The sequence below is a fragment of the Sorex araneus genome, chromosome 5, assembly GCF_027595985.1.
Source record: "Sorex araneus isolate mSorAra2 chromosome 5, mSorAra2.pri, whole genome shotgun sequence".
In the NCBI taxonomy this organism is placed as follows: Eukaryota; Metazoa; Chordata; class Mammalia; order Eulipotyphla; family Soricidae; genus Sorex; species Sorex araneus.
This window is the reverse complement of record NC_073306.1, coordinates 53,315,053-53,341,811: the sequence shown is the minus strand read 5'-3', so window position 1 is coordinate 53,341,811 and position 26,759 is coordinate 53,315,053. Positions and strand designations below refer to the sequence as shown.

Sequence of the window (26,759 nt, the reverse complement as noted above, 5' to 3'; positions counted from 1 at the left end):
CCTGGAGAACTATAGGAGAGAACCCTGAGTGGAGACCCAGGAGTGGCCCCAAAACAATCCCATCCCAAGAAAAATATTTTGGTTGGCAATAAAAGGGCGATGCTAATAAAATTTTAGTAAAGCTCTTTTGACACTGAGGTGCGTCAAGGGCACCAGCCTCCCCCCACACCCGCCATCTTCCATGACCTCTGAGCTGTCTGTGGCCTCTACCTGGGTCCCCCAGACCAAAGAAGCCCTTCCCAAACCCAGACTGTGCGGACACAAATGCATCTGCATGACAGCATCACTCCATCCGTACCATCTTCAAGGGTTGTTGGGTTTTATATATATTTTAACCCTTCTTACAAATGGATGTATTAGACATTGAACTGCATGACCAGTGAAGTAACATACTAAAGGAACATACATTGTTAGACTAATATAAAGAGCACTGTTTGCTGAAAAATAACAAATTACATCAGACCTAAGATTTCTGACATCTTCAAGTCATATCATAGCATCCAGAAATCTTTAGGAACAATGGTGAAACAAAGGATTTCACCTGCTCTGTCAGACAGGGACAGAAGTCCTGGCAAATCACTGAGCTCAAATCAATGCCCTATACAACGACCATAGGACTAAAGCAATCACTGGAAGAAAAATTCAACCAACTTAAAGATGAACTGATCCTGGGTATCAAAGAGTCCATACAAATGGAACTGAAGGAGTCAAAAAACACAAAAGCAAGTCACAGCAAAGACTTTAAGACAGAGAGAACTCTATCAATATACTGAAGAAAAAAAAGCCATCATCAACAATTAAGTGAAAAAGTAAATAAAGGATATATAAATTACTTACAAAGATCAACAACAACAATTTCAAAAATCCTATTAAAAAGTGGGAAGAGGAAATGAAAACACTTCTCAAAGGAAAATAGGTGAATAACCAGTAGTAGGCACATGAAAAAATGTTCAGCATCACTTATCGTTAGAGAAATCCAAATGAAGACAACAATGAGATACCATTTCAGACCAGTGAGAATGGCACTTGTCAAAAATCGTAGGAACAATCTTTGGAACAATGATTGGGGCTGTGGTAAAAAGGAACTCTCATCCATTGTTGGTGGTAATGCTGTCTGGTGCAATCACTGTGGAAAACAGTATGGAGAGTTCTCGGTAAATTTAGAACTGAAATTTCTCAAAGGAAATATGCACACCGTTATTCATTGCTGTACTGAATACAATAGCTAAGATATAGAATCAACCTAGCTGATCAATAACAGATGAATGGATCATGAAAATGTGGTATTCACAATGGGCTACTATACGTTGCAAGGGATGATGAAATCATGCAACTTGCTGCAACATGATTGGAAACGGAAGATAGCAAGCTGAGTGAAGCCAGAATCAAGACAAAACATAGGATGGTCTCGCTTATCTGTGGCATACAGAATTCTGGATGAAGAAATGTATTGTAGCAAAAGGAGGATGTCTAGATCACCCTTGATCCCAGTGTTTAGAAAACAAGAGGCCAGAGAAGGAAAGAAATGAAGGGGTAAAGATGAGAATGGGAAGCAATGGGTGAACAGGCATCAGTTACACTGGTGATACTGCTGAGTCATAGCCATGTATCCAAAACACAGGCTCAACAAAAGTGAAAACTTCCCATATGGCCAGGCGGCCAGGTTCTGGATGCTCTCGATTTTCTAGACAGAGCAGTAGAGCAGCATTTGGTTGAAGAGTTTCCAGACCCCTGATACTCCTCAGAGGATGAGCTCTAAACTGCAACCACTGAAACTTTGTAATGTGTCAAGTTGACAGGTTGGGATGGGGTGGAGCTAGGGTGGGGGAACACTGGTGTATTGAAGTTGACACGGGTATGGGACTAGTGTTGAAATATTACATGTCTAGACTCAACTATCAATAACTTTGTAGGTCACAGTTCTTTTTAAAAAGAAAAGATAAATTTTACTCAAACGTAGCAGGCAAACTGACAGGATTTGGTTACTGATTAGCTATGGTAGTGAGGAGATGGATGAAATTCAGCTTAAAAAGAAAATTAAGTCTGAGATGGGGGTGATACAGTACACGCCCTCAATATGTGAGGCCCTAGGCTCCAATCCCAAAGTGAAAAATAAACTGACCAGATTCCTGGTCTATGAGATATGTGCCTGTCACTGAGATGAATCACCAGAGGCGGGATCAGCTTCTGGAAGTTAAGAAGCACGGAAGAGGGAGACCATGAGCTCAGGTTTTGAGTCTGGCATGTGTATGAGACAATGGAATATAGACATCAAGTGGAAATTTGACAAGCATGCAACCTAAAATTCAGAAATTATTCCTTGACTAACAATACATGAAATAACAGATACTTCCTTTATTTAATAGTTTTCCTGGGCCTCCCAAGCAGCAGGGGCATGTCCTAGCACTACTCAACCACCCTGGATGGGGCACTGGGGCGTCAGGGCTTTCCCAGCATGCTCAGGAGGCACGCATGCAGCGCCAGGCATCAAACGGACCGTGTGCAGGCTCCACCAGTGCCGTCTTCCCAGCCCCTAGAAATCTTGAATAGAAGGATGCATTAAATAATTCAAAAGAATGTAATATCAAATAGCTCACTGAATTCTAAAGCCAGAAATATGGGCTATAAGGATCAGAAGAGGGATCAATCACATGCATCAATTTCCTACTATATTTCTGGGAAAAAAAATAAAAGACTGTTATATTCAACACCTTTGAATGACATAAACTTACTGTTTCAATGGTAGAGCCTAATCTCTAAAGAGCTTAATAATTAGAGTTATTTATATCCAAAAGGGTAAAACCAAGGGTTTTGGTAGCTCTGAAATAAAAATTTTCTCTTCCATGAAACAGCTTTCACATACTGAAACTGGCAAGTGTCTACTGTCAGTATCTGATTACCAAGTATTAAATGAAATTAGGTGCTGGGGTGCCCTGCTGAGTAAGACATGCTACTCGTTACATTTCTGCTGGAAGCAAACATCTAGTAGTGGAAACAAGTCAGAAATAAGCATATAACAAGTAGGAAGAAATTCACATTATGAATAAAATTAAAGCAGGGCAAAGAACAAAGTGAAATGCAGCTGAAGCAATACTGCACAGTGGGTAGGGCGTTTGCCTTGCATGCGGCTCACTGGGGTTTGATCCCCAGCATCCCGTATGGTTTCCCATGCACTGCCAGGAGTAATTCCTGAGTATAGAGCCAGGAGTAACCCCCAAGCATGATTTGGTATGACCCAAAAAAGCCAAAAACAAACAAACAAAAAAACTAACAAACACCACACCAACCAAAAAAAAATACTCCCCAAACAAAAACCAAAACCAAAGTTAAAGGGGTATGCAAGGGCTACTACAGAGTGGTCATGGATGCTTTCCTGAGGGAGTGTTATGGAAGAGATACCTGCAAAGGGAAGAAGAGGGGGACTTAGAATATGGAAAAGCATTATAACCAGAAGCAGCAGAACTAATAAGGAGTCTCACTGGAACAAGGGCAATGTAGTATGCAATGAAGGAAAAAGAATTAAGAGCAGTGGCCAGAACTAAGAGGATCTATGATGTCATAAGGACGTCTAAAATTCCATGAGTGTGAATTTCTCTGTCTTAGTTACTAATAGAGAGGCAGAGGATAGGTTTTAGTGTAAGAGGGACGTGGTCTGATTTATGTTTTCAGATTATCACTCTCTTGACTGCTGCTTAGGAAGACCGAGCAAGGAAATGTGTAAGGAAATTAATGTAGTCAGGGACCTAGCTTCTTATGCGGGTCCCAACACTGATGAGGCCATGTAACTGAATTTTTTACTTTTAAATAAACTACCAAGTAAACTTTTTATTTGTGTACTTTAAAAATATATACTACAAGATGCCCTGACCTAGAAGAGAGACCTCGAGTCAAGGTGAGTTGGACTTTATTAGGAGCAGCAAAGGTGGTACGGATGCATCAGAGAATGCATCCATTAGATGGTTGTGGAAGAGAGGATTTTAAAGATGACTTCTAGTCAGGAACTAAAAAAACTAGTTACTAACTTCTAATTAATTACAAATTTCACTCATCTGTGGATTATAAATAACCGAAGCAAGTGGACTGGCAAAACGCAAGAAAAATCACTTAGACTCAGTATGTTACCAGAGTATGGAAATGAGTAAAGTGGTCATTTTGATAGTGTGATAGCATTAGAACCTGGGTGGTGGGCACAGTAAATCGGATACACATATGCAACCGTGAAACTATGTATTCCCGAAAATTATATAGAATAGAAAACTACCTTCTAGATTATATGAAACTGGGATGCACTGCAGCTATAATAAAAATTGACTTGAAGAAATTACATATTATATTATATATAATTGTATATATACACAAATTTATATATTATATACGAATATAATAGTGTATATACATATACATGATATATATACATATAATGTACACATGTATGCGATATACACATATACATATAATGCATATACATATAATGTATATAATATATACATACAACACATATATACATATAATTGCATGTATATATGTATACAAATTCAATTGTTTTTTAGTTCACATAACTGACCTAAATGTAAGAGACAAGAGGATGCAAAATAAAATAATAACTACAGAACATAAGCCTAGGCTAAAAGAATTCAGAACAATGGAAAATTTTTCATTGCACATTAACCTGAAAAAATTAATACACATCCGCAACAGACAGCCTCTACTATGAAGGAAAACACAGGTTGTCACGGTGTCATAAATAAAGGAAATCTATAAATTAAACTAAAAGCTGTCAGGGAAACTGGAGCCCAGGGTCTAGAGAGAACTGCAGGCAATGCCCTTGTCTTCCATGCAGCTGACCTGGGTTCAATCCCTAGCACTGCACTCAGTCCTCCCACCAGGCCACTCCTCAACCTAAGAGCCAGGAATATGTCCTGGACACTGCTAGGAGTGGCCACCTCCCAAGAAAACAAACTAGAGCCTGGCTTCTCTGACACCATCCGGGGCCGATCACTTTGTAAAAAAAAAATAAAGTTTTTATAAATAGAATTAAAAAAATTAAGTTTATGACCATCAAATGTTTGATTTGTGTACCTATAAACCAAGGGTCATGTAAAATTTCTCAGGCTTAAAAAATGGTTGCACATGGGAAAAGTTTAAGAAGCCGTGAACTAGAGGACTTAAAATGTTCAAGTTACTCTGGACAAGAACTGAGTGTTGACTGCTGGGGGAATGCCGACTGGTCCAGCCCGTTTGGAAAACAATATGGACACTTCTCAAAAAATTAGAAATTGAGCTTCCATTTGATCCAGCAATAGCTCTTCTGGGAATATATCCCAGAGAAACAAAAATGTATAGTCAAAATGACATCTGCACTTATATGTTCATCATGGCACTGTTTACAATAGCCAGAATCTGGAAAAAACCCAAGTGCCCAAGAACAGATGACTGGTTAAAGAAACTTTGGTACATCTATACAATGGAATACTATGCAGCTGTTAGAAAGATGAAGTCATGAACTTTGCATATAAGTGGATCAACATGTAAAGTATCATGCTAAGTGAAATGAGTCAGAAAGAGAGACACAGACATAGAAAGACTGCACTCATCTGTGGAATATAGAATAATAGACTAGGAGTCTAACACCCAAGAATAGTAGTATATAATACCAGGAGGTTGGCTTCATAGCTTGGAGGCTGGCCTCACACGCTGGGGGAAAGTAATCCCAGATAGAGAAGGGAATACCAAGAAAATGTGATTGGAAATCCCTCGCGGGGAGGGAGATGCATGCTGAAAGTAGACTAGAGATTGAACATGATGGCCACTCAATACCCCTACTGAAAACCACAACATCCGAAAGGAGAGAGAGAGAGAGAGAGAGAGAGAGAGAGAGAGAGAGAGAGAGAGAGAGAGAGAGAGAGAGAGAAACAAACTGTGGGGGGGGATGGGATTGGGGTGTGGGAGGGATACTGGGTGGTGGAGAATGGACACTGGTGGAGGGATGGGCTCTCGAACATTGCATGAGGGAAAAACAAGCACGAAAATGTGTGAATCTGTAACTGTACCCTCACTGTGACTCACTAATTAAAGAATAAATAAATTTTAAAAAATAATACCCAGGTAAATTTGATTTCAATAAAGTTGATAAATTAATTTAATGTCCTTGACCAAGAGACAATCAGTACTTAGGGAAAAATGCTGAAAGGAGGCGAGAAAATACAAAGTTTTACATAAGTGGTCTCATAATTTCCCTCTATATTATTTACTTTTTGGACTGGATGATAGCACAGCAGGTAGGGCATTTGCCTTGCATGCAGCCAACCTGGGTTCAAATCCTCCGTCCTTCTCGGAGAGCCCGGCAAGCTACCGAGAGTATCCTGCCCGCACAGCAGACTGGCAAGCGACCCGTGGCGTATTCAATATGCCCCAAAACAGTAACAATAAGTCTCACAATGGAGACATTACTGGTGCCCACTTGAGCAAATAGTTTATTTACTTTTTATATTAATGAAATACTAAAATGGATTGTAAGCAATAAGAATGTATAAAAGTGGTTTTTCTTTACACAGAATAAACATTCTGGAAAGGAAAAACATAAAATACATGCATTTTTGTGCATTTAGTGAAAAAAAAAAAGAACTGAGTGCTGAAAGGAGGTAAAGGGATATGATGATAACCTTTTAGTACCTGCATTGCAAGTGGTGGTGGGGTGGGGAGAGGCAGGCAGGGGGAGAGGGGAGTGAGAGAGAGAGAGAGAGAGAGAGAGAGAGAGAGTGTCTGCCATAGAGGCAGGCAGGCTGGAGGGCAGTAGTGGGAGGGAAACTGGGGACACTGGTGGTGGGAAATGGTACACTGGGTGGTAAACGGACAGGTTCTGGAATATTGCATGACTGAAACTCAAATCTGAACAATGTTGTAATGTATCTCATGGTGATTCAATAGAAAAATAAAACACAAATTTAAAAAGATGAAGAGAAGGAAGAAGAAAGAAAAACTCTAAAAAATAGAAATACTTATGGTTCAGAAATGTGACCCAGTGGTAGGGCACGTCATGTGTGTGGTCCTGGGTGCCAAGTTTTGTACTACAATAAGTTAGTATTTATATTAAAGTGTTTGAAACTGAATCTATTAAAATTTATAATACAGCTTTGTTTTAGGAGTTTAATAACACTATTTAAACAGATCAATGGAATACAAAAATTTCATTGATTTTTATAATAAACAGGTCAAAATGTAGGTATAATTTATTTAGTAAGTAATTAAAACAATTTCAAAACAAGGAGGCAATAATAAAATATTCAATAAATAACTTTGAAACATGAGACTACTTTTGTTGTTATTGTTTTGGGGCCATACCCGGCAGTGCTCAGGACTTGTCCTGTCTCTGTGCTCAGGGAACACTCCTGATGGGGCCTGGGGGACCATATGTAGTACAAGGATTGAACTGGGGTTGGCTGTGTGTAAGGCAAGCACCCTATCTGCTGCACTAGCACTTCAGTTCAATATGAGACATTAAAAAAAAAAAAGCAGGATCTAAATCTCATTGCATATAGCAAAATTAATTTCTGTCCAGTACAGTAAAATAAAAATCTTTTCATATATTGTCATCCCGTTGATCATCGATTTGCTCGAGTGGTCCCAATAACATCTCCATTCATCCTAGCCCTGAGATTTTTGCATCCTCTTTACTCGTCCTTCTCAATGGTGCCGCACTACAGGCTCTTCAGGGTCAGGGGAATGAGACCCATCACTGTTACTATATTTGGCATATGAATACGTGACGGGGAACTTGCCAGGCTTTCCCCCAATCTCTGTCCATGAAAGATAAAGGTAAAATAAGAAAGCATATGAAAAATTGGAGTTTTTTTTTAGTTTATTACTTCTTTTTATTAGTGAATTACCGTGAGGGTACAGTTACAGATTTACACATTTTCGTGCTTGTGTTTCCGTCATACAATGTTCGAGAACCCATCCCTTCACCATTGCCCATTCTCCACCACTGATGAACCCAGTATCCCTCCCACCTCCCCCCACCAGGGCATTCCCTTTTGTTCTCTCTCCCCTTTTGGGTGCTGTGGTTTGCAATAGGGTTATTGAGTGGCCATCGTGTTCAATCTAGTCTACTTTCAGCACACATCTCCCATCCCGAGCAGGTCCTCCAACCACATTTTACTTGGTGTTCCCTTCTCTATCTGAGCTGCCTTTCCCCCAGCAAGAGAGGCCGGCTTCCAAGCCATGGAGCAAACCTCCTGGTACTTATTTCTACTATTCGAAAGTATATGGAAAGTTTTATTGTACTAGGTGAGAAAATCTTTTAACGTACTTAAGCTCCAAATAATAATTTAGAAGAAATTAGATATTAATTTAAGAATTCTAACATCAGGAGCCAGAGTGAGCACAGGAAGTAAGGTGCCTGCCTTATAACCCAGCTGGCCTAATTCAATCTGTGGCAACATATATATATAGTTCTTTGAGCACCACTATAGGTTACTTCTGAGCACAGAGCCAGGAACAGCCCTGCTGAGCACTTGTTAGGTGGGCCTGCACCGCTCCCCTCCAAAAAGAAATTCACCAAAAATTGAACACCTGTATACAAAGACATTGTTAACTAAGTTGAAACATCAAAAAATATTATGCGAGAGGGACTGTGTGGAGAATGGGGGTACAAGTGGCGACACTGGACTCTCGGGGCTTACTCCTGGCACTGCACTCAGTAATTACTCGTGGAAGTGCTTGGGGACCATATGAGATGCTGGTGATCGAACACAGGTCAACTGCATGTAAAACAAGCTCCCTACCCGCTAAGAGGGATTTAACCAGTAATGAATGTTCACAAATCAGAGAATAATATTCTCCCAAAAATTCTACCATAAAAAAGTACAATATGTGTGTGCATAAGTGAAACAAAATTCTTAATTCCAGGTGTGAAAGGAAAAAAAACTTAATATATCAAATTAAAATCAAATAAGCAAAGAAATTAGGAATGAAATCTTTATACAGCTAGTGAGAGATAAACTGATGCATTAATGGAAGTTAGATAACAAAACCATAATACTAAAATATATATTAGTTATTCATTATACCATTGCTAATATTAGCAACAGTAGAGAATAAAAATATCTGTCAAAATAAAGGTACATTCAAGTAAATGGTACATCCATGTAGTCATTAAAAGGTATAATAGATATATTATATGTACACATGAATATATTATTTATGTGTAATATACATATATATGTATATATAGACACATGTAATATACATGCAAATTGTAATATGCACATGAACATTTCTGGAAGATCATTGAAAAGAAGGTAATTATAAAATGGCATGAAGGAATCCATTAAAGTGGTTTGGATATATGTTAATATATACAATTAAAAGTTTTCTGGAAGAATACTTACCACAAAGTAAATAATGGTTCTCTTATTAACATTTAGAATTACAATTTTTACTTCTATATAAATCTAAAATAATGTTAACTGAAAAAGATCTTTAATGATGAATTGAAATTGATATGTTTTTTGTGATCTCTTACAAAGTCCTGTGATTCCGTCAGAACTATCAGCATTATAGTTTTAAGTGACTGAAATTTACATTATCACTGTTTAGTGTATGACTGGCAGTATGTGGTAAGGCAGTGTGTGGAACTGAGCAACAAATGCAAAGACTGAACTCACCCTATCCTTGCAACTATGATTTACATTTAGAATTAGAACATCTAAGGTAAAAATCATATCATACACAGTAAAGGTTATCATAAAACTTGTGAAGGAGAATTTAAAAAGCTCAAATAAAAATATTTAAAATAATAAAAAATTTAGTGTTACTACTGTGACTCTTAACTAGACCTTTGTTAGCATGCCTGAATAAGTTAACATAACACCAAAATGATTTTAAGATTTACCTTTGGGAAATTCTTGAAGCTGCAGAATCTTGGATTTTATTTATTAAAATTCATACATTTTTGCAAATCGTATTGGACTATAAATTCATTTTTGGAGATTGGGCCATACCCAGTGATGCTCAGAAACTCCTGACTCTGCACTAAAGGATCACTCTTGGAGGGCTCATGGGACCCTATGTTGTGACAAGGATCGAACCCAGGTTGGCTGCACATAAGCAAGTGCCCTACCTGATACACTAGCTCTCATTTTAAATTATGAAACAGCTTAACCCTTGCCAGCAAGGTTCTTTTCTTCATAATGGCATTTCATTTGAAATCTCTAACACTCATCTCAGCACAAATAATTGCTTAAAGTCTACAAGTTTAACATGTAATTGAAAAGTACTATTTCTTAATTCATAGAAGGTTACTAGTGGTAATGATGAATTATTTTATTAAAGATGAAAACACAAGGTTACTAATGATAATGATATATCATTTTATTAAAGATGAAACACAACTTGATTAAATTCAACAACCACTCTTCATTGCAGACATCACGAAATCAAAGGCATACTCATAATGCTTCAAGGTGAGAATAATAGTAATTCATCAGTACCTAAGACTGAGATGATAAAACAACATTTTAAAAGTGAAGATGGAATTTGTTTTATTAATAGATATCAACTTCAAATTCTTTCTATAGGAATTTATCACCAGCATATTATTTATATTAATAAAATCATAAAGTGAATTAATAAAAATGGTCAGAATTTATGATTTCTAGATATCAAATACATACATGACTCTTCAAGAGACTGAATAACCGAATGACAATGGGTCACTTATTTTAAGTCACAGGAAAGGTACTATCTTGCATATGATATGCCAGCAATCAATATCCCTGTGACAAAGGAGTAGTAATGAAGCTTAGCAGTGCTCACTACGAGAAACCCTTAAACCAAAGCACCAAGGGAGGACGAGGAGGAGGAGAGAGGCATTATCAGTTCTATAAAGTTGTAATCAACTTTAAAGTAAGTGGTTTTCTACTAAGGGAAAGTTGATTTTGTATTCTCACTTCAATATTCAAGACTTAAATTCTAAGAGATAATTAGTGGAATCATCTCATTTATAGATGAAAAAGTAGGGAAGCTTAAAGAGCCTGAAATTCTGACCCACCATCAGCAATGAAAATTTCCTAGTACTCTACAATGTCTACCCATACACCTTTTGTCAAAGTACTGTGTTCATCTGTATTCATCACGTGACACACACACATTTTTATATACTAAAAATATGTATTTTGAGATATAAAATCCCTAGGAGTTATTCAATAGATCATCTTAAGTCTTAAGAAACAGAACAGATTCAAAATCAACTAAGTCTAGGGCAGCAGTCTTTTTAAATTTTAGGTTAATTATAGGTTGAGTGATAGGGTGACATTAGTGTCAAAATATATGGTACTGATATACAAAGTTACTTCATCCCACCATCACCAAAGTACCCATGATCCAGGCATCATTACCAACCATCCCTCTCCATAGGTCTGAAAAGCAGTATTACAGTTTAAAGTCAAGGGTTCTTCTTTTAGTGTTGGGGCCAAATCTGGCGATGCTCAGAAACCTCTGGTTCTGCACTCAGGAATCACTCCCGGCAATGCTTGTGGGAACTATATGGAATGCTAGAATGGAACTTACGTTGGTTATATGCAAAGCAAATGCCCTACCTGCTATGCTATTGCTCTGGCCCCAAGGGTTTAATTATTCAATAGTTTTCTCCCCCTTCCCCCTTTCTTTCTCACTATTCCACAGACAAGTAGTTCATTCAGTATTTTGTCCTTTTCTCTCTGTTTTATTTTGGTTACCATGATACCCTCCAGTTCCATCCATGTTGCAGTGAACTGCATGATTTAGTCATTTCTTAGCTGCAAAGTAGTCCACTTTGTACATATATCACAACTTTTTAATCCACTCATCTGTTGTTGGAACATTTAGGTTGATTCTATATCCTGGCTACTGTACTAAAAGCTATGATAAACACAGGTATGCACATATCTGCTGAATCAATGTTTTTATGTTTTGAGGGGTAAATGCCAAGTAGAACTGGTGGATTATATAGAAAGTCTATTCTTATTTTTATGAGAAATCTCCAAACTGCCTTCCATAACAGCTAAACCAGACACTGTTCTCACCACAGCAGCAGATGGGGGTTTCTGTTTCACCATATTCCTACAACCGATCAAGCAACACTTTTTCATATGCTTCCTGTTTATCCATACATCTTTCTTGGGAGAAAAGCGTGTTTATCTCTTTCTGCATCTTTTTTGTTTTGTTTGTTGGGCCACACCTTGCCATGTTCAATGCTTATTCCTGACTCTGGCTCAGAGGACAGCTGTGGTAGTATTCAGGGAAACATATGCAATGGCAGGGTTCAAACTGGAGTTGCTGTGTACAAGGCAAGAACCTTAACTCCTTCCTTTACTATTTTCCTGGTCCATCACCCCATTTTTTTTTTTTTTTTTTTTGCTTTTTGGGTCACACCCAGCAATGCACAGGGGTCACTCCTGGCTCATGCACTCAGGAATCACCCCTGGCAGTGCTCAGGGGACCATATGGGATGCTGGGATTTGAACCCGGGTCGGCTGCATGCAAGGCAAACGCCCTACCTGCTGTGCTATCACTCCAGCCCCGTCACCCCATTTTTTGAATGTGGTTATTAGAGGAGCAGTTTTCAACCACTGGCACAAAGACTGAAAGCCCGTGCTATAAAGCAAAAATAGCAATAGCAAAAACCTTTTTCATTTTCCCCATTCTCCTAAAATACACTCAGGACAGTTTCTTTCAATAAATTCTCTTTTAGCCTGATTGCTGACTACAATCAAACCCATTATCTCCTTCTTCAAATATCCCAAATTTGTACTCCATCTCATGTTTTACAAGTAATTTAAGGTTTAAAGAATTACTTCTCATCTTTCCCTCTCCCCTCTCCCTCCCTCTCTAAATGGAAGTTGTTGATTTTATTTACTATTTTTTGTACTCACATATAGTGGGGTTTTTCAGTTGTCTTTTTTTAAAGTTAAATCACCATGAGACACAGTTACACTGCTACGCATGATTAGGTTTCAGTCATTCATGTTTCAACATCACTCCCTTTACCAGTGTACATTTCCTACCACCAATGTCCCCAGTGTTACTCCTTCCATCCCTCACAACCAGGCGGGCACTCTCCCCCGCCCGCCTCTGTCTTTGACTGTCTCTGTCTCTCTTCCCTTTTGGTAATTATGGTTTACAATACAAGTACTGAAAAGTTATCATGTATATCCCTTTGCCTACTTTTAACACTCAATTCTTGTCCAGAGTGATCATTTCCAACTATCACTGTCATAGTGATCCCTTCTCTATCCTAACTACTTCTCCCTCAACTTGTGGAAAGCTTCTAACTGTGGGCTGGGCCGAGTTGGGTAATAGTCTCATACTATGTTTTTTATGTCCACAAATAACTTTCCTCTCTCTTAAAACTAGGGAAACTGTGATCCCCATTTAAATAAAGGGTATCGGTTTATGTCTTCTGTTTCGGAATAGGATTAATAAGCATCCCAGTTCATTTCTGAAACCAACCCAGTATGAATGATCAATTACATGGTTATCCTTATTATAATCTTTACTTAGTAACCAATTTATGATTGTATCCATAATTGGCTTCCTCTCCATCAATGGATTTCCTGATTTCTCACCTGAAATAACAGTAACCTCCCTTCATCCAATTTCTCATCTCCATGTACCTTTTTGCACGTGTTCAGAATAACTTGATCTCTCTGTCTCTGTCTCTCTCTCTCTCCCACCCCTATTTTTTGAAATACAAGCTGGAACTCAGATCAAATGACAACTCTGCTCAGCTTTCCCTGATTATTCTAGTCATTCTTTGTGCCTACTGAAATAATAACATTAACACTAATAGGTAACACTGAATCTTCATTATGCTTTGCATATAAGAAATTTTAAGATTTTATCTAACTTAATCCATAAAATAATTCAAAAATACTAAAATCTATAAAACAAAAACATATGTATTTGATTTTTTTTTAAACAGATGGAAACTAAGGCTCTGAAAGATTAAGTAATTTGGCTATAGTAACAAAATCAAATGGTGAAATTGGGAGCTGAAACTAAGTATGTCTGATTTTATGCCAAAGTTTTAAATCGCTCCCCCGGTATCATCTGACCTTTACTTCCATTAGTAGAGTTCTAAAATTGCAGACATTTAATCTGTGCTCCAATCTGTCCTTCTTGGTATCTCTGAGCTTTCATGAACTCTTTGTTCATGAAAGTATATAATTACAGAGCAGTTATGTATTAGTGTCTTCTCTCTTCCTTATTTTGTTTCTGGGCCATACAGGGCAGTGCTCATGGCTTACTCCTGGCTCTGTACACGGGGATGATTCCTGACAGGGCTCAGGGGACCATTTGGGGTGTGAACCCAGGTTAGCTGCATGCGAGGCAAGTGCTCTACCTGCTGTGTCATGTTGCTCTGGCCCCTTTCACCTTTATTAAAGAGACTGAGATAACCTCAACCCTAGAGAAAGGCTGTTCAACAAACAACACACAATCAAATCTGGCTTAGAGGAGATATTCCATACAGCAACAAGTGATACAGTATGTACTATTGTTATAATTCTAATGCAGAAGGCTGTATCATTTGGTTAGTAGTATGAAACATAACGTGGATCAGGATCTATCAAGAATTAGGTCAAACTACAAGCAATCTATAGATTAAGCCTAATGATTTTTTTTAAAAAAAGCAAAGTTAGAACTATTAATAGAATCAGTTATCAGTATTTAAAACATATATATATATATATTTTTTTTTTTTGCTTTTTTTGGGGTCACACCCAGCGTTGCTCAGGGGTTACTCCTGGCTCTGCACTCAGAAATCACTCCCATATGGGATGCTGGGGAATTCAGGTCAGCTGCATGCAAGGCAAATGCCCTACCCACTGTGCTATCACTACGGCCCAAACTTATGTAATTTTTGTCTGATGGTTTGGTTTTGAGTTCTAGACAACACCCAGTGATGCTTAGAGGTACTTGTGGGTCAGTGCTCTGGAGTCCTCCTGGAGTCCTCCCAACAGTGTTCAGGGGACATGTGGTAATGGGGACTGAACTGCAGTTTCCTTCATGGGAAGCATATATTTTTGTTCCCTGTTCTAATGCTTGCAGGTATTTTAAAAAAACTAAATTAAGGCACTAACTTCTTGAAACACTGGGTCAGTATTTTTATGTGATTAGTATTTTTACTGTGAGTAAAAATCAAGTAGCAATGAGTGTTTCACCTAACTGGGGCTCTCTTTCATCCTATGCAGAACAGTCTATGAATTTGTAGAAAATGAAGACAAGTGTCAGTTGCCATCACCACATTGTGCTATTGATTTTCTTAAAAGGAAAAAAGTACTTTTTGTACACAAGTCTATTAATAACTATTTATTAGAGCTGGTGATGTGACTCAGTAATAAAGATCATACTTTGCATGCTCAAGTTCCTGGGTTCAATCCTTACTACTGAAAAACAAAACAAGACCCTGTGCATTTGGAAATACAATCTAAGAGTGTGGTTTTAAATATATGGGTTTAAATGCAAATTATCTAATAAAATAAGCAAATGCTTTGTGATGATACTACACCTCAAAAAGAACTACCAATATGACAATTACTGATTGGACACATGACCTTTATCAACTAAAATTATATAAGTAATGTGCTTTATAGTTATGCACTTGTATTAGGCCCATTAGGGCCTAGATAAAAAGCAAAAGTATTTCTGTGGCTAAAGAGAGAGGAGTAACCAGAAGAGAGGAATCTTAAAGACTAAAGAATAACGATTAAAGAGTAACAAATGAACTCTAATGAGAATTTAAATGCAAATCCATGTACTTATGTATGTTTAAGTCGAGGTTAAATTTAAACACATAGACAACAGGTCATTAGCTATATGGTTTGACAATAGTATTTTGAGTAATGTGAATAATACAGAATAATTTCTTAATCAACCAATCTCCAATTTTTGCTATAGTGCACTGTCTACCTAGCAGCGACCCTGAGTAGCAATTAAATGTGTAAAATGCTGCTTTTCTCATGTTCATTTCCAAAGAAGAGACTGGACTGAATATAAAAATACCTTATTCATTCTAGACTTGGAGTATTTCTAGGAAAATAACAGGAAAGTTCTACTGCAATATAACCTTACAACTCACATATTTACATGACCACACATTACTGGATATTTAGATAGATGATGGGAAATTGAGATGTCAGAGGCTACTATTATTTCCAAACAAAACATATCATTATAAAAAAGACACAAGTATAGGTTTCCTCCAAATTTATGTATCTGTTCTAAACTCTGCTACCTATTTGTGATCTCTCTGTGGATGGGGTGGGGTGGGGTGGGGAGTCCTCCCGAGCAGTGCTCGGTCAGGAGGTCTAGGGCCCAACTCTTACTGATACTTGGGCCTGAAAATACAGCACTGGGGATCACAGGATGACCTGCTGGTATCTGAGGGACTCCTCGTCTGGGGCGACTGTGTGGTGCTGAGGATACAACTCAGGTCCCTGTGCATAGAAGGGGAAGTGCTCTACTCCCTCGCTGATGTCTCCAGTCCCTGTGATCTCACAGTTTAAAAGCATTTGTTAACCTACCTAAAAGATTGTTCTGAAAGGCCTTGCATTTATTTGACCATCCATAGAACTTGTTTATTAACTGGGCTCTGAGTTATCTCTCATCTACACACTAGATGGGAAAGAAAACTGCACCCATTAATAACTTGGGGTTTATCTGTTTTAAATGCTGGACACTATTTGTCTCATTGGAATGGCTTATCAAATTTGAAGTGACCCAGAATGAAATAAAAGTCCTACCAAATTTGGGCAATACCATTCTCCATAATACTTTACCAAATTCAGCTCTTTTCAGAAGTCTTGATTGCTAACCATAAGAAACTGAATTCCCAGAAAACGCTAATAAGAAGTCTTGATTGCTAACCATAAGAAACTGAACTCCCAGAAAACTCTAATAAGCACACTGCATTAGGAATAAAAAGCTGTTTAACTGACAGGATTTATAAATAAGTCTTTGAAAACAACACTCTCCACTCAGGAAGCTCACTTATGCAGTAAGGGGTACACCTGTAACACATCTAAATTGGCTTTTAGTAATATAAGCAATCAATATCAAGAAATACCACTTAGTAAAAAAAAAAAATCTCAAAATTCTCAACCAGTGTACAGCATTTAATCCTAATGACTCATATAAAAATATAAAACAGGTTTCTAAAGGAATGAAGCCCTGGGTGTCATGTAATATATCCCTTTAAAAATTGCAGTTGCTAATGTTCTTTATGTGAATATGAAGACTAAATATATAATCAATAAAAATTTGGAAATGACAACAATAGCTAAAGAGAAACAACACGTCAATTTAAATATCATTTAGATATTCGAGGCTGTGAGACAACTGGTGAAAATGGAAATTACAGAAAGTGGCTATAGAAAATAGAAGAGTTCTGTAGAAGTTAGTGAACAAAAACTCCACTGTCAAGCACGGCTCTCTCTATCTTACCTGCGGTGGAGTAGGTGTCGATGCGGGTCTCCCTATGGGGGGGGTAGGGTTTCTACTGCCACCGCCAGACATAATCTCCTCTGTTATGTCTTTACCTCCCTGGTTCGGATCCCGAATTCTTATCTATAAGGTAAAACAGTATATTTATGGATAAACATGTAGTAACTTCATAGGTATAATTTATTAAATGTGCAAACTGGGAAACCCGTTAAATATCAAAGTTGATAAACACCACTCGACTTTAATTCAATCAAGGAACCATACAGAGTTATTCAATGAAATTTAAGGTTATTAGTTCTGACACCAAATAAGAATAACAAAATAAAATGAGAACCAGTTGGTTAAATTTCTAAGTTAAACATATCAAGCTTTCTCTTCACTCACCCCAAACTCAAAGTTTTCTCTTTAAAACACTGTCAAAATCATTAATTTTACTTATACTACTTGACATGTTAGGGCTGGAGCGATAGCACAGTGGTAGGGTGTTCGCCTTTCACGAGGTCGACCCGTGTTTGATTCCTCCGCCCCTCTCGGAGAGCCTGGCAAGCTACCAAGAGTATCGCACCTGCACGGCGGAGCCTGGCAAGCTACCCGTGGCATATTGGCTATGCCAAAAATAGTAACAATCAGTCTCACAATGAGAGACATTACTGGTGCCTGCTCGAACAAATCGATGAGCAATGGGATGACAGTGACAGTGACAGTGACAATGACTTGACATGATTTATAAAATGGTTTTAATATAGGCAAGTTTCTTTGGAGAATACAAGTGTAAAGGTCCTAAATGGCAAACAGCATTGAAAAAACAAACAGGTATCTTGTCCTTTAGGAATAGGAGTTTATGCTGCAGATAATCTTATATTTAAGTGTATATAAGGATGTTCATTGAAGTTAAAGTCTAGGCACTCTAAAATGAAATGACTGTCTAAAATGGAATGGCTATCAAGGTATACTGAAAAAGTTTGTTTGTCCCAAGAATAGCAGAAATAAAGACCAGGAGGTTTGCTTCATGGCTTGGAAGCCGGCCTCACACGCTGGGGGAAAACGCAGCTCAGATAGAGAAGGGAACACCAAGTAAAGTGTGGTTGGAGGACCCACTCAGGATGGGAGATGTGTGCTGAAAGTAGACTATAGATTGAACACGATAGCTATTCAATACCTCTATTGCAAACCACAACACCCAAAAGGAGAGAGAGAACAAAAGGGAATGTCCTGCCACAGAGGCGGGGTGGAATGGGGGGATGGGATTTGGGGGTGGAAGGGATACTGGGATCATCGGTGAAGAATGGGCACTGGTGGAGGGATGGGTTCTCAAGCACTGTATGACTGAAACACAAGCAAGTATGTAAATCTGTAACTGTACCCTCACGGTGATTCACTAATTACAAAAAAAAGCTCCTTTTTTAAAAAAAAATACAAGATGTAGAACATAAATGTACTAATAAAACTAGATTTCCTCACAGTATTTTTGAGAAAACCTTTCTTTTTCCCAGCAAGATTTTTAATATCAGGTTTTTTAATATTTTAATTTTATTATTATTATTATTATTATTACTATTTTTGCTTTTTGGGTCACACCCGACGATGCACAGGGGTTACTCCTGGCTCTGCACTCAGAAATTACTCCTGGCGGTGCTCAGGGGACCATATGGGACGCTGGGATTCAAACCTGGGTTGGCTGCATGCAAGGCAACCGCTCTACCCACTGTGCTATCACTCCAGCCCCAATATCAGGTTTTTTTTAAGATATGGAAACCTATTACTGTCATCCATGTTTATTATCTTATTTATTCATTTTTCTGCATTCTAAGAGTATTCTTTCTAAACTCAACCATAATATACCATTATTTCTCAACCATAATATACCATAATAAACAGGACATTATTTGGCATGTCCTGTTTATTATGATTTGTGTAAAAGACATCTATTCCTAATAATAAAGAATCAAAGTTTTGAACCAGACTGATTTTTATTTTAAATTAAAGTAACTCAAGAATATTGCTATAGGAACTGGAGCAATAGTACAGTGGGTAGGGCACTTGCCTTGAACATGGCTAACTCGGGTTCAATACCTGGCATCCTATATGGCTCCCTGGGCACTGCCAGGAGTGATCCCTGAATGCAGAAGCAGGAGTAAACATTACCAGATGTGGCTCCCAAAACAAAACAAAAAGAATATTGCTACAATGTCACTCCCATTGACTAGCTTATCTGTGTATATGAAGGAACCTCTTATCACCCAAATCCCAAATTTGCTTGTTCCAATGAATAAAAGACTGGAAGGTGCTTTTCTACAAAATATTCTGCAATGTGAATACTATACCATTACATTCTAATTCTCTTGGACCTGCCTTACTAGACAAAGACAAAGCCCTTGCGTAAGTTATTAAAAACAAAATAATTTTCTAAATTTAGATTAAAATAAATATATTTCACAGGGATAGTTTTATTATTGCTCCTTTTCCTTGTTGTATTTTTTATAGAATTATGTTTTGCTCCTTTTCCTTGGTCTATCTTTTCCCCCATCAGTTCTTCTCTGTATGTAATTCTGATTAGCAAAGGAGGTTCAGGCTTCTTCCACTCAGAGAGGCCTTAGAAACTAAACACGTCTCCTAGTTTGAAAATTGGAGCACTGGCTGTCACTCAGCAAACCCAGCTCAATGAATATTTAAACTGAAGCTAAGCAAATGGTACTTGCAACTTCCACTTAAAAAGCACTGTCATCCCATTGTTCATTTGCTCCAGCGGGCACCAGTAACGTCTCCATTGTGAGACTTCTTGTTACTGTTTTGGGCATATCAAATATACTACAGGTAGCTCGCTAGACTCTGCCGTGTGGGTGGGATACTCTTGATAGCTTGCCGGGCTCTCCGAGAGGGACGGAGAAACTGAATCCAGGTTGGCCGAGTGCAGGGCAAACGCCCTACCCGCTGTGCTAAATACCCATACAAATCCTCCAAGTCAAGCAATGTGGCTAGCATGAAGGAACAAAGAGAACAGTCACGGGGCTGGAGGAATAGCACAGCGGGTAGGGCGTTTGCCTTCCACGCAGCCGACCCAGGTTCGAATCACAGCATCCCATATGGTCCCCTGAGCACCGCCGGGGGTAATTCCTGAGTGCAGAGCCAGGAGTAACCCCTGTGCATCGCCGGGTGTGACCCAAAAAGCAAAAAAAAAAAAAAAAAAAAAAAAAAAAAAAGAGAACAGTCATTTGTGAACTGAGATGAATAAATAATAACTACAGCTTATTTAATGAGTAAAGAGACATTCAATTTTTTTTCCCCATTTTTGGTTTTTGGGCCACACCCAGCAGTACTCAGGGCTTACTGTGGCTTTGCTCTAAGGGGTCCCTCCTGGTGGTGCTTGAGGGACTGTATGTGGTGCCAGGGATCAAAACTGGGTCGGCCATATGTAAGGCAAGTGCCCACCCGCTGCATTATCACTCCAGCCCAGGATACTGAATTTTAAGAGAAAAACTGGAGTACTCTATTCAAGTCACCCACATCCCAGATAACGATGCATAATTTTATCTTCTTTTCCTTTGTCTTTTCTCTCTCTTCTCATCCCCCTTTCTCTTACCATTTTTTCTCCTACTTCCTGAAAACAAAAGAATGAAAAATAAATTGATATTGAAATTGAAACAATAACAAAGAATTCTTACTGTTTTTTTTTCTCTCTTGGCTGGAGGGGGCTGCTGCTGTGTAGGCACTAGGATAGGTGCTGACTGGTACACTGGCTGACTTGGGTAAAAAGGTGTTCCTGAAAAATTAAAAAAGAAAGAAAGAGAGTAATCAGTTATTTTGTCAACCATTTTATGACTACTATGCCACTATGACTTTAACTACTTAAAAAAAAAGTAATAACCAGTCAAAAACAAGCATTTTCTTATTCAGCTCTACGTACTAGCTCTTCTCCTACAAGTGATATAGTCTGATACAATTTCCAAACATGAATAAACTCCTGTGTTTTCAGCAGCATCCACTATGAAGACAACTATATACCTAATTGCTGCAGACTAAAACTTGAGTTACCTTCCAAAAGCACAAACCATGCTATAATACACCTTTAAATACATCTATTCTGGGCTCCAGTACCTGCAACAAATCTTCTCAAGCAAGGGTCGATGAGAGTAAATTTTGTGCGCAGTGTTCACATGAGAATATATTTGATTTTATCTTGGAAGGTTGGGCAGGAGGGGGCAGAAAGGTAGTAAAAGAAAGAAACTTGCCACTGGGGAGGTGGGGGTGGAGAGTGAGGGAAGGGGTCACAACGACAATGAAAAGAGGGAAGTGGTCACTCAGGACAGGAACTGAGTGCTGAAAGGAGGTAAAATGATATGCATGATGCCCTCTCAGTAACATCGTTGTAAACTGCAGTGCCTAAAGCAGAGAGGAAAAGGCAAAAAGCAAAGGAATAAAATGTCTGCCTCCAGGGAAACTGGGGACACTGGTGAAGAGATGGGTAATTAGAACACTGTGCGCCTGATACTCAATCATGAGTAACCTTCTAACTACATAATTCATAGTGACTCAATAAAAATCTGTTTGAAAAAACTAATTCTCCTTATGGAAGAACATTACCATGCAAGTCAATATAAAGACCTGACTAATTTTCTACTAGAGTAGAAAAAGGCTGAGAGTAAGGATTCTAAACAAAGTTCAGATACTAAGAATCCAGATACTAAGAATTCAGGTTCCATCCCAGGTTTCTTAATACATTTTCCAGACTCTTTAACCCCACATTGTTACTATTCATAACTTTGTATGTATATATCGTCTATATGAAAATATATTCATTCACAAGCCTTTATAGTCTCATTAAATCTTTTTTTTCTATTTTTGCCTCTCAAAACTTTACCATAATTATTAAACCACACAGCTTAAAGTAGCAGTGGTGAGACAGGATCAGTTATTGGATATTTTGAAGGTAGAAGCTATAGATCTGTTGGTGGACTAGATGTGACTTTAAGAATAAGAAGATCAAAGAAAAACTCTTCGGATAGTACTATCTGGAGTACTTTTTTAATTAATAGAAAAACAGCAGGAGGGAATTAAAGTTTAACGCAAAAATAAATTCTCTTTGGGATATATGAAGTTTGAGATTCATATTCGATCTTCAAATAGAAAAAAAAACAGGAAAAGACAAGTTTAGAGTTAGGGAATAAATATCTATTTTGATATTAATACACAACTAATAAAAGAGTAAATCAACTGTGGACCCAGCAAAGCAGAAGAAGCACTTTAGTAAATTGTCATTAAAAAATGTAAATAGCTTTATTGCGAAAGACTGAACTGGATGCTATCTATACAAGTGAGAGCCCGAGGCTCAATACCTGGCATTGCATGGTTCCCTGAGCACCACACAGAGAGTAACACAAAGCACTGACAGATATGCACTCCCACCCAAAAAAGAAAAGTTTTTCACATAGTAATTTATTTGCGATCTATGGCTACTTTATTACTATAATAGCAGGGTTCAATAACTATAACTGAGACTCTGGCCTTCTAATCAGAAGATACCTAAAATCTGGTTCAATACAAGAGAAAACAAAGGCTAACTCCTGTTCTGGACCTGCGGTTCCTCAAACCTAGTCTGTTCAACAGGTATCAACAATTTATGACAAAATTTACCTAACAGTGTGAAATACACCCATGTTGAGAGGCTTGTCAATTTGACCTTTTTGGAAAGGAACATTTCTATTTTAAAATTATTTCAGTCCAATTCTTGTTAAAACAGCCTTTCTATATAAATGGTCCCGACAGTAAATACCAAATTTCTTTGAAACAGGAAAAAGGCTCATATGGTAGAGGGCTTGCCTTCCACATACAAGGCCCTGGGTTCTATAACCAGCATCCCAGGGTTCCCAGAAGATTACCAGACAAGACAGCCCGGAGTAGTCCTCAAAACAATAAGAGATACCCATTTACTTTAAAAGTCTCATTGACAAAAATAAATATGTAATAATAGCTGTGTATTTATTCCTTTATTTTGTCATATTTACTTTACTTACCAAACCCATAGTATTGAAAGAACTAGGAAGCAGTTTTCTAGCTACTATTTAATTTTTTTCCTTACTGGCAAAATGTTAAGCATAAACACTGAATTAAACATAAACATTGTTACTGTGGAGCAACAGTACGGCAGGTAGCTGCTCACGCCCTGACCCGGACTCAATGCCCAGCACCACATCTAGTTCCCTGAGCACTGCCAGGAGTGATCCCTGAGTGAAGCCAGGTATGGCAAAAAAAAATAAGGCATCTTGAATGGCAGGGAATTCATCTTAACATATACACTCCACAAAATACCTTAAACAGCATCTTCCCAAATTTGTTCAAAACACTGAACTGACATAGGAGGAGTGAGGAGGACCCACAGGGCAGTGCCAGAAACTGAACTCAGGGCCTCATACACATCTAAGGCAAGAACACTATAAATAAGCCACATCTCCTGCCTAGGTCTTTAATTTTTAATTTTTATTTATTTATTTATTTATTTATTTATTTATTTATTTTTGCTTTTTGGTTCACACCTGGCGATGCACAGGGGTTACTCCTGGCAGTGCTCAGGGTACCATATGGGATGCTGGGAATCAAACCCGGGTCGGTCTCATGCAAGGCAAACGGCCTACCCGCTGTGCTATCACTCCAGCCCCGGTTCTTAATTTTTTAATAGAAAAAAGAGATACAGTAAATATGTAGGCCAGCACGTAAACATCAATGTCTCTCATAATATGCTTAGAGCAACAATATTGTCTATGTACAACTCATATCACCAAACAGTATAACCTCTCACGTATAAAACATAGTCAGATTCAGTTTGGGTTGACAAATTCTTTGCCACCTCTACTTACTATGAGGAATAATGACTCCTTCAGCATTTATAAACTGAATTACTCAAGCCCCCAAGAAACATAAGAAATTGGAAGATGATAGATGAAATATATGGTAGTGAGAAAAACAAACAGCTGAAGGGAAAATGATATCTTGTACCACTCCTAGTTCTTAACCTTTTCTTTCATTCTATTTCAACATTACCACATCACTAGCCATAACCCATTTCTTCAAAACTTTTTCATCTTGGGTCAATGCTCCTTTAGACTTGACCTTAAAAAAATTTTTTTAATCTCCCTTGTCTAGGTATTTTTAAGATATAAGTAAAAAATGTAAGAAACATTAATCAGAATTTTAAAAAATCTAAAAAGTTACACCTCAAGTAAATACTAAACTATTCTTTCCCAGCACAGTAGAAATTACAAGCATTATATTTTATAGGGGACAGAGAGATAGTACAGGGGATAAGCACTTGCTGTGCAGAGATGAGAAATGATGCCCCAACACAGGGCCAAAAGTAAGCCCTGAGCATCACTGGGTGTAACCCAATCTTAGCCACCCCCACCAAAAAAGTGTATTTTTAAAAAAGTATTATACTCTTTCCCCCAGCCCCATGGGATGCCGAGATGACGTCACATCCGCCCACTGTCTACTTAAGCTCCCACGGGCCACAATCCAGAAACACACAAACAAATCTCGGACCGAGCAACTTGTGGCTGAGATGGCCTGGCACTCTGCAACAGGCCCTCTCCACTGGGCTGCTCTAGACAAGACCAGTGTTGTCCCTTGTCTGCCCTTTAAGAGTGCCAGCGGTCACCATTTTCTAGAAGCCAGCGAGAAGCACCAGGTACAAGTCGTGGTGACGGCAAATCCCAAGTCCCTCAGGTCAGGGGAGGAGTGGGCCCTCCTCCCCGCCCCCCCCATGGGACTCTGAGAAGACTCCACATCTGCCCACCGTCTACTTAAGCTCCAACATGGCCACGATCAAGAGACACACAAATGAATCTCGGACCTGAGCAACTTGCAGAATCGATTTCTTCAGACCCTAATTATTAAAATCTTAGAATTCCTTGAGTGCACGGCCGCTCTTAGAGCCGTACAACATAACAATCAATACAAAACACACTATCATTGCATTTTCGACAGGTATGAAGGGTGGTAGGAGTCATCTTGAAATATCGAAGGTAACAAAGTAGAGAAAGATTATTTGCCAAATTGTCTGCCACACAGGAAGGAGAAGTGTGGAATGGGGCGGGGGGGGGGGGGGAAATACTGGGGATTTTGGTGGTACAAAACGTGCACTGGTGAAGGGATGGGTGTTTTTTTTGGGGGGGGATTCACACCTGGCGATGCACAGGAGTTACTCCTGGCTCTGCACTCAGGAACCACTCCCTGCAGTGCTCAGGGGACCATATGGGATGCTGGGAATCGAACCTGGGTCAGCCATGTGCAAGGCAAATGCCCTACCCGCTGTGTTATCACTCCAATCCCAGGGACGGGTGTTTGATGACCGTATAATCGAAGTTCAAACATGAAATTTTTGTTACTGTGTTGGGGTCTCAGCAGCCAGTCTGAGACCCTGGCCAAATCCCCTGCCCTTAGAGATAGAAACAGGCTCTCTTCAAACAGGGCCCCAAGGCCCTGTGCCAGCACTCCACCCAGAAGGGCTCCCTGGTCGAGGAGATAGTGGGATAAAACTTGAAAGTCACCGCTTGTCTGAGCTAAGCATACCCGGCCTTGGGAGGAGGGAACATAAATCATCAATTAACATCTGTAAAGGGCCTAGCAAAATGTTTTCTTCAGAGCTGATAACCAGGTGCCCATCCCATCCACTCCTCCCTAAAATTTCTCCTTTAAATATTGGTATGTGGGCTCAATAAAATGAGAGTTGTGTTGACCTCCAACTCTCCCCTCTCTGCGTGGTTCTTTCTCGATGGCGGCGGTAGGGTGGCCGCGGTGCGCAGGGGGGCAGGGCAGAGGCTTCTTCCCTTCCCACTCCCTCTCCTATAGGGAGTAAGTCCGGTGGCTGGGGGATCATACTCCAGTTTGCCAGGGTCTAATGGCCAGGACCCTGACATTACTGTATCTCATGGCCAATTAATAAAAAATTTTAATTAATTTTTAAAAAGTATTATACTTTATAAGCAGAATCCCATGATCCCGATTGTCAAACTGCCACACAAATCAAAATAAATTCTTTGAGAATCAAGATTTAAATCAAGCACAGGAGTGTTTGTATGCCAAAATAAACTGCAGAGCTAGAAGAAAAACTGTGAATTCTGGGGAAAAGACTATTCAACTAACCAATTCTAGCACCATGGACAGAAGGACCATGTAAAAAATTCATTCGTTAGCCAATTCATCAACAGGAAGTCCCTATGACTTAAGAGGAGAACATTCTAGCACAAGTACACAGAACTAGGATCCCCTACTCATCACCTACTTCT

General features: G+C 38.8%; 1 protein-coding gene across 17 annotated transcripts in view; it reads right to left on the bottom strand.

The window, feature by feature from the left end:
* Nucleotides 1–26,759, bottom strand: part of EIF4G3 (eukaryotic translation initiation factor 4 gamma 3) — a 362,305-nt gene that overhangs the window by 143,192 nt on the left and 192,354 nt on the right. For all 17 annotated transcript variants that reach the window (XM_055137462.1, XM_055137456.1, XM_055137457.1 and 14 more), the window contains 2 exons: nt 21,144–21,241; nt 17,482–17,604 (listed from right to left, as the gene is read on the bottom strand). In XM_055137462.1, the coding sequence (XP_054993437.1) occupies nt 17,482–17,604; nt 21,144–21,241 (221 nt within the window). The remainder of the gene's footprint in view (nt 1–17,481; nt 17,605–21,143; nt 21,242–26,759) is intronic.